The sequence below is a fragment of the Amblyraja radiata genome, chromosome 3 (genome assembly GCF_010909765.2).
Source record: "Amblyraja radiata isolate CabotCenter1 chromosome 3, sAmbRad1.1.pri, whole genome shotgun sequence".
Taxonomy (NCBI): domain Eukaryota; kingdom Metazoa; phylum Chordata; class Chondrichthyes; order Rajiformes; family Rajidae; genus Amblyraja; species Amblyraja radiata.
The window spans coordinates 22354793-22368819 of NC_045958.1; the positions used below are offsets into that span (position 1 = coordinate 22354793).

The window sequence follows — 14027 nt, forward strand, 5'->3', positions numbered from 1 at the left end:
GTGTTCTCGGACCAGGAAAGATCTTCAGAGATGTGCACGCCCAGGAATTTGAAGTTCTTGACCCATTTCAACCATCGACCTGTTGATATAAACGGGACTGTGGGTCCTCATCCTACTCCTTCCAAAGTCCACAATCAGTTCCTTGGTTTTGCTGGTGTTGAGGGCCAGGTTATTGTGCTGGCACCATATGGACAGTTGCTCGATCTCTCTTCTATACTCGGACTCATCCCCATCAGTGATACGTCCCACAACAGTGATGTCGTCAGTGAACTTGATGATGGAGTTCGCACTATAACCGGCTACGCAGTCATGAGTATAGAATGAGTACAGCAGAGGGCTGAGCACGCAGCCTTGAGGTGCTCCCGTGCTGATTGTTTTCGAGTCTGACACATTTCCACCAATACGAACAGACTGTGGTCTGTAGATGAGGAAGTCGAGGATCCAATTGCAGAGGGATGCGCAGAGACCCAGTTCTGCGAGTTTGGTAACCAACTTGGAGGGGATGATAGTATTAAATGCCGAGCTGTAATCAATGAATAACAGCCTGACATATGAGTTTTTGTTGTCCAAGTGGTCCAGAGCGGAGTGAAGGGCCAGCGAGATCGCATCCACCGTTGATCTGTTGTGGCGGTAAGCGAACTGCAGTGGGTCCAGGTTTTTTGTCGAGGTAGGAGTTGATTTGCGCCATCATCAACCTCTCGAAACATTTCATCACCACAGGCATTAGTGCCACAGGTCGATAGTCATTGAGGCACGTCACCTTACTCTTCTTGGGCACTGGTATAATTGATGCCCTTTTGAAGCAGGTGGGAACCTCAGACCTCAGTAGTGAAAGGTTGAAAATGTCCGTAAAAACCCCAGCCAGTTGGTCCGTACAGGTTTTTAGAACACGACCTGGTATACCATCAGGTCCAGGCGCTTTTCGAGGGTTTACCCCTCTGAAGGATTTCCTGACGTCGGCCTCTGTGACTGAGACTGAATCTGTGAAGTGTGAATCGTTTGAGATATTGTGTGAATTGTTTGAGATATTGTGTCCATTGTTGGTAACAATGGGAAACCAAATTGAGCAAGATACTATGGAGGACCCTGAAAGTCTGCTACAATTAGTATGCAGCAAAGGAACTGATAGGACTATGGAGAAAGTATTATGAAGAAGTAAAAGCACGTGGAGAGGCTGCAACCATGGCCAGAGCAGATTTACCATTAGGCTTCATAGGCTGACGCCTAGGGCCTAGAAATCTTGGGGGCCTCCGGCCAAGGCAGGACTCAAAATTAAAGGTTGCCCGGGTGCCAATGGCCACCTAACGTCTCACCGGGCAACCTAAAAGTTGAAGTCTGAAGTCGGGTTTCGGCTCGAAACTTTGCCTATTTCCTTCGCTACATAGATGCTGCCGCACCTGCTGAGGTTCTCTACCATTTTTGTCTACCTTCGATCTTCCAGCATCTACAGTTCCTTCTTGAACAACCTAAAAGTTGTGTCATTTTGCCCGGCTTGGCAAGCACCCAGGACACCCGCCGTTCAACTCTGAGCAGGCCCCCCTCTCTATCTCTCTCTCTCTCGCTCTCCGTCTCCGCCCGCCATCCGTACCTTGTCTGGGCCGCCGGGTCTTCGCTCACTGCTCATCCTCCTGCACGGCCGGACGCCTTGCACATGCGCACTGCTACGGCCAGCACATCCTCCCCCTGCACATGCGCACAACCACAGCCAGCACATCATCGGCTGTGCGCATGTGCCGCCCTGCACATGTGCACTGCCAAGGCAACTGGTCGGCGCTGGGCACTTTCTCCCTCGCTTTGAATTGTGGGAGATCTGGCCGCCATTGCTGTCCGATCGCCGCCTCGTCGCGACCGCTGAAAACCAACGCAGAATCACTCCCTGGAGCTGTAGTAATGGGGCTTTCTCACGGGGCGACTTGACGCAAGAGGTAACCAGAGTTGAACATCGTGGGAACCTCGTACGATAACCGTACGGCATTCGTGGACCACCGTGGACCACCGTGGCGCTAACGGCAGGTACTCGTGTAACTTGTTGACTCGGGAGAAAATTCAAGCAAGCTTGAATTTCTCCAAGAGTGACTTGTACACTTGTGGTTGAACATTGAAACATTATATGGACGTAGTGGCCAGTGCGATATCCGTAATAACTCTTGCGTTTACCGTGGGAACTCTTGCGAACGGTGAACCCGGAAGCTGGACAGAGGGGACAGAAGGTGAGTAAAAAAGGTGGTCTCAATATCGCCAATGGAACATGTGTCCATCGAGGACGTCCCACCTCATTGTCATTGTTGGAGAATCTTTTTCACTGGAATACTTGCAGAGATGGCTCCCAGAAAAGCTCAAAGAAAGGGGGTAAAGCATGTCAGAAAGGTTTTTGCCATGCAGGAGAATGAGGAGGAGATGCAGCAAGAGAGACAGGTGGAGAGGCAACAGGAGATGCCACAGATAACATTGCCTGTGGGCTCCTTGGAGCAGGGAGAGGGTGAGGAAGGTGGATTTCAGATTGCCTCCCCAGTAGCCGTTGTAGGAATAGCCTCAACAGACGCGTATATAAAGGGAAGATGGCAGAAGGTAAGGCCATATAACTTCACCAGGGAACAAGAGGGGGAACTTGTAGAATGGTACCAATTCAACGAAATTCTTTACGATAAATCCAGAGAGGATTACAGAAACAGGGAGAAAAAACGGAACCTGCTGGAGACGAAGGCTGCGGAGTATCCCGGGTGCTCATGTGAGCATATATAACGATATATTAGTAAATCAACAGGAAAACCATTTAATGTTATCCATGATTTAAAAACATACATTGCTATTGATGTAAAAGTGCTGTTTTTGCAGTTAACTTAAACTTCTCTTATAAGTGTGTCTGTGCCCTGCAGCTGCAAAGTAAAAAAGTCGCAGACAGCTTTTACACGCTCTGTGTTTGAAGTTGGAATCATGTCTCCAAGAGCCATAAAATAAATTATGCATGAGGGCAGGCAATTTCCTCTTCGCACAGCACATTAAGCAGTTTATCATATTGTCCAAATAGAGGTCTCCGTTGAAAGATGGGCTTCACCCAGTGAGACTTCCTCTTAATTCTCTTTTTAATTAATCTCACCCTTCTGCCTTCACGCAAGCGTCCTCGATTAACATAGAGGGCTGCTGCATACAGCGCGTCAATGAAAAACACCACCATCCAGTACTCGAAACTACTTAGTACAGGCATGTCTCCAAATGAGCCAATTCAACCAAGGGAGGATATTTATAGTGTGTGAAAAAAAAAGTGACATCATTTGTGCCACGTGATGATTTAACAACACTTCACAGTTCACAATGTTCATTCAAGATTTAACGGGAAAGCTCGGGAGACGGACAAGTCACTCGCACAAATAACAGAAATGCCGAGTACCCGTGGGAACTCGTTATCTACCACCCGTTATATCGTGTGATATCGTGCTAGACCACGACCGCTTCACTCTGGTTACATCTTGCGTCAAGTCGCCCCGTGAGAAAGCCTCATAACTCCCTGGAGTAACTCTTGCTTCTGGTTTCCAGGTCCTCCAAAAATATTCTAAATGGAATTTAAACTGGAGGTGGTGGAGGGTCCATCACCAAACTCTGAACAATAACAGCCTATTGCATTTTTTTCTATTTATTTATTGTGCATATATATGGTCTATGGTATATAAATACACTGAACTTTTATTTCCTGTTCTGTATTATGTTTACATATTCTGTTGTGCTGCAGCAAGCAAGAATTTCATTGTCCTATCTGGGACACATGACAATAAAACTCTCTTGACTCTTGACTAGGACTAAAGCAAAAAAGGGTTCTTGGGGAAAAAAGAGCTACGTTATATTTAGTTGCGTCTGGTTGGATATCTATGGTAGGATGAAGACTATTACATGCTTTAATTGTGGGGTGGAACTCCATGGAGCAGCCAGCAACTCTGGATAGAAGAAATTGGGTGACGTTTCGGGTAGAGACCCTTCTTAGACTCCCTCTGGTTTTAGTGTTTTTAGTTTAATTTAAAGATACAGCTTAGAAACAGGCCCTTCAGCCCACCGAGTCCATGCCGCCCACCGAGTGCATGCCGACCACCGATCACCCGTACACTAGTTCTATCCCACACATTAGCGACGCAAGTCAAGAGTGTTTTATTCTAACGTCCCAGTTAGAACAATGAAATCCTTACTTGCAGCAGCACAACAGAATATGTAAACATAGTATTCTGTAAACAGTTATAAATGAGAAAACAAAGGTGTATATTTATATATGAATATATAACTATGTAAATGTGTGTGTGTGTGTGAGATATATATATATATCTATCTATATCCTGTGCCTGCCTTCTCTTCATATCCCCTGATCCCTTTAGCCACAAGGGCCACATCTAACTCCCTCTTAAATATAGCCAATGAACTGGCCTCAACTACCTTCTGTGGCAGAGAATTCCAGAGATTCACCACTCTCTGTGTGAAAAATGTTTTCCTCATCTCGGTCCTAAAAGATTTCCCCCTTATCCTTAAACTGTGACCCCTTGTTCTAGATTTCCCCAACATCGGGAACAATCTTCCTGCATCTAGCCTGTCCAACCCCTTAAGAATTTTGTAAGTTTCTATAAGATCCCCCCTCAATCTTCTAAATTCTAGCGAGTACAAGCCGAGTCTATCCAGTCTTTCTTCATATGAAAGTCCTGACGTCTTGTCGTAATCAAGGGTCACAAAGCAGTCATTCCAACTGCCCTACGGGACAAATATTTTGATGCCGTCCACAGGGGTCACCCCGGCGTGGAAGCAAACATACTCCGAGCAAAGAGCATGTTTTTCTGGCCCGGAATGACCGAATTCGTACATGAGAAAGTTGAAGCCTGTGCTATCTGCAACAGCCTGTTGCCACACCAACAGAAAGGGCCCCTGCTCTCACACCCTGTTCCTCCTCTGCCTTGTTGCCTGCTTGCTACTAACATATTCAAATGGCGTGGCAAACAGTATCTGGTTCTCGTTGACTCGTATTCGGGCTGGTTTGATATCGACCTGTTCCAAAGCCCAACATCCGCTGCAGTAATCCAAAAGCTGGCACGCCATTTCACCATACACGGTGCCCCCGCGGCAGTCAGTTCACTATCCAGAGTTTTAAAAACTTTGCTCAACTATGGGATTTTCGCCATGTCACCAGCAGTCCAGAATTCCCACAATCAAACAGACTTGCAGAACGGGCCAAACAATTGATGGAGTGCTCACACCTGATAAATCCGATATCTACCTGGACCTGCTCAACCTGAAAAACATCGCACGTACCCAATACTTGGGGCTCCTGCCCAACGTCTGATGTCCCGACAGACCCCTGCTGCACTGCCTGTGCCCCAACAACTACTGCAGCCACAGGTTCGTTCACCACTTGTTGTCCAGAAACAAGTCCAACTGAAACATGATACCCAAAAGCGATTTTTTTGATGTCCAGCAAACCACTTACACCTCTCTCCAGTGGCCAAGTCGTTCGCCTTCAAACCAACAAGGGCTATGGCCGTTTGTGTTTCATCCACAGTCCCGCAAAAGAACCACGGTCATACCTGGTGAGTGCAAACGGAGGGATCTACAGAAGCAACGTCAACATCTCCTTCCTGTGAAGGAACCATGTCCTGCTGCCTCGTATCCTGATGCTCCGCGTCCGATCTACCCATCTGCTGACGGACTTTCTCTTCCCTCACGACCTGTCTCCAGCTCCGTCACCATCACGCTGGGTGCCCTGCTCACCTGCCTCGCCGTGTTTCTCCCCCGGGTCCCCAGTGCTCCCGCCGCACGGGACCCCGGCACTCTCGCCGGTGGAGATGCGGATCTGTACCGTACGCGCACGGGACGGGTTTGTAGGCCGCCCCTTAGATACGGGGACTTTGTTTGAACCATCTCAACTTCCCTGTATGTGCTATTAGCACTTCGGTTTCATTATTAATCAGTATAGATTGGATACTTTACATACTAACCAATGTAGTGCTTCATTATTATAAGCTCCGCCCACTACTACACCATTCATATTATCGCAACCCGACATGTGCTGTTAGTTAGAATACTGCATGGTAAGAGTAACATGCTGTAGTGTGTTGTATAGGTTACTCAATAAAAACTGTTATACCAGATCTGTGAGTCTGTGTGATTCACTCAACAATTTTCAAGTAAGTCACAAAAGTCCAATTCTGATATTTGGGTTAGTTTTCATTTGATCCCAAATCATATACTTCCTTGTTTATGTCTTTATTTAAGCTTTTAACTATAATGTTTTTATATGCAAGAAATGGAAAACTCTGCAGCATTGCAACATTTCAGAAGTGGTCAGAATATTTAAACACTTACATCTGCCGCTGTTCTTCTTTGAATTCACTAATTGCATCTTCAACCTCTTCCATTACTTCCCTCAATTTTTCTATAACTGAAAACATCACACGTCAATTCATCAGTAACTGAATGTAAGTAAATACACAATTAGCATCATTAATAACTGAATGAATTAAATAAATATTTGGAAAAAAAAAGATTTTAAACTATCAACGATACAAATGTGACATGGATTAGTCTGAAGAAGGCTCTCGACCCGAAACGTCGCCGCAGTCTGAAGAAGGGGAGAGGGGGGGGGGGGGGGGAGAGGGGGGGGGAAGAGAAATAGAGGGGGGGGAGAGAGGGTGGGGGAGAGGGGGGGGGCTGGTACACACACACACACACACACACACACTCAAGATCAGAGTGTTATAGTTATAAGGAAATTTGCATATTATACCTACATTCTGGAGTAGGTTTAACGTCTTTGAGCTGGCCCTGGAATCGCTTCACATTATGATGTATTTTTGCAAGCTGTTGTTGAACTTTCATTTCTAGAAAATTTCAGCCAAGAAAAACTAAATTACATTTGATGTTAAAAATGTCACATCAATAAATAAAAGTCCCCTATTATGAAAGCGTGTGTCAAAACATTCTATATTTCCATTTATCATAATGAGATAGGGGTCTTCTATCTATATAATTAAAACTCAAATCTCAACCACTTCCTGTTTGCACTACATTTTGATTGTAGAAAAAATGCTACCACTTACAGTTGTGATTTTTGGCCATCTTACTCAGAGTCCCCCTCCGCTGCGCAGGACAAAATAATTTTTCCCATCGATGAAAAATAAAAGACTTATTAATGTTTTAAAAATGTTGAGATTCTCTCTCCTGTCAATCACGCTATGAAGGCCACGCTCCTTCCGGTGGGAGGGGGAGGGACTATAAAACCCGGAAGTGTAAACTGCCTCAGTCTCTGCAAGATGGGGGAGCGACAGGTCACAACTCTCAGTCTGAGCTGTGAATAACACTGAACACATGTCTACTAAACTGTGTTTAAGAAGGAACCGCAGATGCTGGAAAATCGAAGGTATACAAAAATGCTGGAGAAACTCAGCGGGTGCAGCAGCATCTATGGAGCGAAGGAAATAGGCAACGTTTCGGGCCAAAACCCTTCTTCAGACTGATGGGGGGTGGTGTGGAGAAGAAAGGAAAAAGGAGGAGGAGGAGCCCGAGGGCTGAGGGATGAGAGGAGACAGCCCGAGGGCTGAGGAAGGGGAGGAGACAGCAAGGGCTAACAAAATTGGTAGAATTCAATGTTCATGCCTGCAGGATGCAGACTCCCCAAGCGGAATATGAGGTGCTGCAGACTCCTTCCGGTGGGAGGGAGGGGGGACTATAAAACCCAGAGGGAGGGAGACGTCACTACTCTCTGTCTTTGGTGGCCTTGCACCCTGCTTGAAATGGTATGAAACTGCACTTGAGTTTGGTGGCCTTGCACCCTGCATGAAACGGTATGAAACTGCACCTGAATTTGGTGGCCTTGCACCCTGCTTGAAGTGGTATGAAACTGCACTTGAATTTGGTGGCCTTGCACCCTGCTTGAAGTGGTAGGAAACTGCACTTGAATTTGGTGGCCTTGCACCCTGCTTGAAATGGAATTTCAAGGAATAGCTGTGAGTCAACTGCCAGGACACCAGCCGTGAGTGAGTGAGCTGCCAGCACACCAGGCTTGAGTGACTGAGCCACCAGCCCAAGAATCCATTCGGCCCACAATGTCCATACTAGTCCCACTGGCCACCAATATTGGAATTGGTGGAGAGGTCGAATATTGCTTTGGGGGACCAGCCCTCCCGTGTGAAGCTGAGACCCAACGGGTCCCACTTAGTCTAGTTTCTACTTAAAACCTTAATACATTTAAATGTCTTATGAATAACTATTTCAATACTACTCTTCAAAAGGCATTTTTAAAATACATGCAATTTTTAAAAGCTCATTTCACAGTTCAGAAACATTTCAAAACATTTCCCATTCAATTACTTTCTTTTGCAGTGCAGTCTATTGTTATTAAATAATTATGCAAAACAAGATCCCATCAAGAGCGAATAAGTGATTGGCCAATTAATCTGTATAAAATGTTGGTTTGAGGAGATAGACACACATAGCTGGAGCAACTCAGCGGGACAGGCATCATCTTTGGAGAGAAGGAATGGGTGACGTTTCGGGTCAAGACCCTTCTTCAGACCGAGGAAGATCACCTATGAAAAGTGATCTCCTGCCCCTACTCAGTTGATGAATCTTTAGCAGTCGATCAAATTATTGAAGGCGGCAAATGAGCATCTGCAGGTATTGGATTACTCTTGTATGGCAGCCAAGTCAGTAATTTCAGCACTCAACATCCAGAATAAAGCAAAATACAGGAAGAAGCACATAGACTTAGAAAATCACGTTACAATCGGCAGAGAAAAACACAAAGTTCATATTTCTTGTATAGTCTCTCAGTTAGTCAGACAGCATTGGTGATATAGTAGACATTGAAGAAGTTAGTAGACATTCAGTAAGTTTACAACAAAATCTAGATCAGTTGGGATGGTGGCCCAAGGAATGAAAAAATAAATTTAACTTTAACAAGTGTGAGGTGAGGTAAATATATCAAACTAGTGCAGAGCTTGCACAATAAATAGTAGATTCCTAGAGAGTATTGCAGAATGATGTGGTAGTACAGGTATGTGGTTTCCTTAAAATGGTGAGCCTGGTGGACAGTGTGATGAAGAAAGCATTTGGCATGCTTGCCTTCATTGCGAAGGGGTTTGAAATCAAAAAGTGGCACATCACCATTTAGTTGTAAAAGTCATTGATGAGACCACATGTATGCAGAACTGGCTGCCCAGCTGTAGCAACAATGTCATGAAGTTGGAAAGGGTTTTTTTCTTAACGTGGGCAGGAGAATGAGGGACCTTATTTAGACGTACAAGATTATGAGAGGTATGGATATAGTGAATATTCAGTGTTTTTCCACAGGGTAGAGGATTCAAAAACTAGAGGCCAAAGGCATGGGTCATGGACCATTGTGGGCTCGACCTTTCCTGTTCTGTACCTTCCCGTACCTCTCGTTTCCCCCTCCCCGACTCTCAGTCTGATGACGGGTCTCGACCTGAAACGTCACCTATATCTTTTCTCCAAAGATGCTGCCTGACCCGCTAAGTCACTCCAGCTTTTTGGGTCTATTTCCCTTCTATTGACTCCATTTACACCTCACGTTGCCTCGGCAAGGCCAGCAGCATAATCAAGGACATGTCGCACCCTGGCCACTCCCTCTTCTCCCCTCTCCCATCAGGCACACGCACACCTACAGATTCAGGGACAGTTTATTCCCAGCTGTTATCAGGCAACTGACTCATCCTACCATAACCAGAGAGCAGTGCTGAACTACAATCTACCTCTATGGTGACCCTCAGACTATCCTTGATCAGACTTTGCTGGCTTTACCTTGCACTAAGTGTTATTCCCTGATCATGTATCCATACACTGTAAATGGCTCGATTGCAATCTTTCCGCTGACTGGATAGCACGCAACAAAAGCCTTTCACTATATCTTGGTACTAAAGTAAACAATAACCTAAACTAAGCATGTCCACTGCCTTCTTCGTCATCATTTAAACAGTATTGTCACTTTCAGGGAATTGTGTATTTGTACCTTTGGGTCATGCTGTTCTGCCAGGGCCCTACCATTTACTGTGCGAGTCCTGCCCTTGTTTGCCTTACCAAATGCATCAACTCACATATATAACAGTTAAATTTCATCTGCCATGACATGGCCACGTTTCCTAGTTGATCCAGATGTTTTGTAAACTCAGATAGCCTTCCTCCCTGTACCACAAATGTTGGTGTCATTCACAAACCTACTAATCATGTTAACAACATTGTCATACAAATCATGAATGTCAATGACAAACAGTGGACCCAGCAGAGATTCCTGTGTACACCACTCCAATCAGACAAATAAATGACATTAACCTAGATTAATTAAACAAACTAGATCACGCTTTTAATCCAGAGTCTTGTCTCAGAGGCGATTATTACAAACTGATATGTTGTATAAATTGTAGCAAGCATCGAAATGGCATTGAAACAAAACAAGATCTACCCCATTCTTAAATATAGATTTATGAGAAACTTACATTGCCAAGATAGCATAGAGAAAAATCATAAAAAAAGAAAATCAAAGTCCCCATCAACACCCCAAGAAATTGCTGGATTCCTACTTTCTGCTTTCCTGGAATTTGTCATCTTCAGGTCCATCTCCTCAAGGGCACTATATTCCGCTCTAAATTCATTCCCTTTATTGGAAAGATAAGCATTCTTATCCTTTTCTAAACTGGCTATTCTGGATTAGGAAAGAAAAACAATTAGAAATATTAATATTTTACCAATGCAAAAATGTTCTAATTAAGACCATATAATCTAAAATTACTCTATTTATTCTTCAGATAATCTGTATACATATGTTGTTATATTGTAATTGGCATGATTACTGCAAAGTAATTAAACATTTTTGCTGAAAGCACTGGCTTTAGGTGGAATATAATTCCATGGCACTTTTAATGTTTCTAATGGTTGAACAGTTAGGAAGCAGCAGTGGTTTTGGAAGACATCAAAAGTAGAATAAAGCAGGCGGGTCATGAGTGCGTACGTAGAAAGTCTAAAACGGATACAGAGAGGAAATCTGAATTTTTTTCCCCAAACTGCAGAGGCACGTCTAACTGAAATATATTAAAAGTTAGATTGATATGATTATTGTCAGGCAAGAGTGATAAGGACTGAAGAACCATGTCATGTTGATGTGCTTTAGATGGTGATCAGCTGTGCTTCAATCAAACGGGGAAGGAATCTCGAAGCTACATGACCTGCTCCTATACCGCAGAGTGACTGAGAAGTTCCTTGTGAATTATGTGACTTCCCATTCATCTGCCTATTTGCTAATTTTCTTGGATAGCATTTTAAAAGTTATTCACTGTATCTCAGTCCAAGTGACAATAATAAATCATCATTATAAGTATTTTCCTTTCATCCAATACCATTTCCATAGTTTTAAAAATTCAAACCAAAGCCCCGGGGTGAATTAAGTCACTAATTATATATTCACTGTCCATTGCCCTCCAAAGTTCATCCAATGGTTCTCCCCTTTTTTGCTCTGGATTTCAGCATCTGCAGTCTCTATTATATTGAAATCTGGTTGTTTCTTCTCTTCAAATAGTTTATGTACCTTCATGAAACATTTATCACTGTAAATAAACTTGATTTGACAGGATTTGTACAGGGTATAAATCTATATTGAAAAATTAAGCACTTTACATTCAGCAGGTTATTTAAATTTTGATTGTGTTATTACACTTAAACAGTCCCTGAAACCCAGGGCTCTTGAAAGCAATTAATAAACAAAACAATTACTGATTTGTATGGATGGCTTAAGAATGATTTAATAAGTGTATATGGAGAAGCAGCAAGGCATGAACAGAGTTGGGTAGAGGTAGAGTTAAGAATGAATTAATTTTAATTTGCAGACTAAATTTCAGATGTTCTTTCTCTTTTTGAAAGTCCTCACACCATTTGATTCCTCTAACTTAAGGTAACATTTGCTTCCCTCTGTCTGTCAATTAATTTTACTGATTGTATGCCTCCTTGCCACCTTCCCCTCAGTTAACAATGAACCATTCGACATTTCCTTAATAACGTCTGCTTTGATCTGTCGTTTTCACATTTTATCCTTCCATATCTCTCGACTCCCTCTGCCCTGACTCTCAGTCTGAAGGGTCTCGACCCGAAAAGTCACCCATTCATTCTCTGCAGAGATGCTATCTGACCCGCTGAGTTACTCCAGCCTTTGTGTCTATCTTCGAAGTAAACCTGCATCTGCAGTTCGTTCCTACACATTTGATTCTTCAGATTCTTCTACCCAGATAGTGGAATGGATGCGAGAGTTAAAGACACGACTATAACACCGTTGGTCTCACATCTAGTCTGCTCCAAGGTACACAAAAAAAGCTGGAGAAACTCAGCGGTGCAGCAGCATCTATGGAGCGAAGGAAATAGGCAACGTTTTGGGCCGAAACCCTTCTTCAGACTTTCCAGCATCTGCAGTTCCTTCTTGAATCCTTCGCTCCATAGATACTGCTGCACCCGCTGAGTTTCTCCAGCTTTTTTTGTGTACCTTCGATTTTCCAGCATCTGCAGTTCCTTCTTGAACACTCTATTCTGCTCCAGTATGTTTCAACCTCTTCCCCTCCCCCAATCCGATTGAAGGAGCTTCCCTCATCATTAGATGGCGAGTTACACACTCACTGGAGTCCTAGTTTCCGCAGCTCCTGGATGAATGCCGTCGTCTTATCCGAGTCCCTGTGGCTCGGCATGTGGACCCGCTGCCGCCGCGGCCCCGGTGCCGACTGTGACCTTTGCGCCCGAACATCCACCTGTAGACAGCGAGGGACAGCCGCTTATTCACATATACATGGCAAAGAGGCGGCCCGGAGCCCGGGCAAAACGGTGCCCAAGAAACCAGTCTCCCGCCGGCCCAAACTCCACGCAACACTCACCCCACACACAACCTAAAACACATGGTGGACCCCACTACATCTCCCAAAACGCCACCATCCTCCACTAAAACACATGGTGGACCCCACTCCATCTCCCAAAAGACGAGAGAATGCAAACACCAGACACCCTCAAACTGCTGGGGAACCCCTTCCATCTCCCAAATCACCGTGAGCCCAGAAACACCCGGGATCCCGTTCTGCCCCAACACCCTGGGGAACACTCTCGACCCCAAAATATCCGGACCCCCCCCCCCCCCAAACAAAGCAGCCGCATCCCCTAAACACCGTGTTTAAGAAGGAACTGCAGATGCTGGAAAATCGAAGGTACACAAAAAAGCTGGAGAAACTCAGCGGGTGCAGCAGCATCTATGGAAGAAGGGTTTCAGGCCCGAAACGTTGCCTTTTTCCTTCGCTCCATAGATGCTGCTGCACCCGCTGAGTTTCTCCAGCTTTTTTGTCTACCTTCCCCTAAACACCACCCACTCTCCAAACGACCAGGGAACCCCTCCCTTCCCCAAAACAACCGGTCAGAGTCGTCGCCCCTCTTTCCCCAAACATATACATATACATATACATGTACATATACATATACAAATACATATCCATATACATATACATGTACATACACACACATATACAAGCCGCGGCCCCTCTCCTCCCAAAAATAACATTGGGGATTCCCTCGTCTCTTCGGCTAAACCCGCTCTCCGCCCCACAACACCTGGAATGTCCCTTCACCCAAATAACACCGCGTACCTCCCTCCCCCGGACCCATATAAACCCGGTCCCTCCTCCTCCCCATGTCCCCGACACGAGGGGGTCCCAGGGTTGAGGGTGAGGGTGAGGATGAGGGTGAGGGCCCGATGCCCACCCGTTGCCCGCTGGGCGCCGCCGCCGCCGCCGTTGTCAAGGCGGCCATTTCCGCGGCCGTGTCCGCTGCGGCCGGCAGGTGGCGCCGTCCCGCTGCAGAATGTGCCGCTGCTGCTGCCGCCAGATGTCCCGCCGTGAATGACTGCGACCCCACCTCCCTGCCCAGTGCCCACCTCCACCCAACCCCTCGCCCACCTTCCTCTTTGCGCACGCAAATGTCTGCAAGTTTTCCGCAGACGCAAATTAGTGGCATTGCGGAAATGTTGCAAC

The 14027-nt window shown here is 45.4% G+C and overlaps 1 protein-coding gene across 1 annotated transcript in view; it reads right to left on the bottom strand.

Moving 5' to 3' along the window:
* The window catches only part of ccdc112 (coiled-coil domain containing 112), a 35706-nt gene extending 21826 nt beyond the window's left edge, over positions 1-13880 (bottom strand). The window contains 5 exon segments of the mRNA XM_033017449.1: positions 6331-6406; positions 6756-6845; positions 10560-10681; positions 12637-12764; positions 13759-13880. Coding sequence (XP_032873340.1) covers positions 6331-6406; positions 6756-6845; positions 10560-10681; positions 12637-12764; positions 13759-13806 — 464 coding nt within the window. The 5' untranslated portion in view covers positions 13807-13880.
* Between the last annotated feature and the right edge of the window lie 147 nt (positions 13881-14027).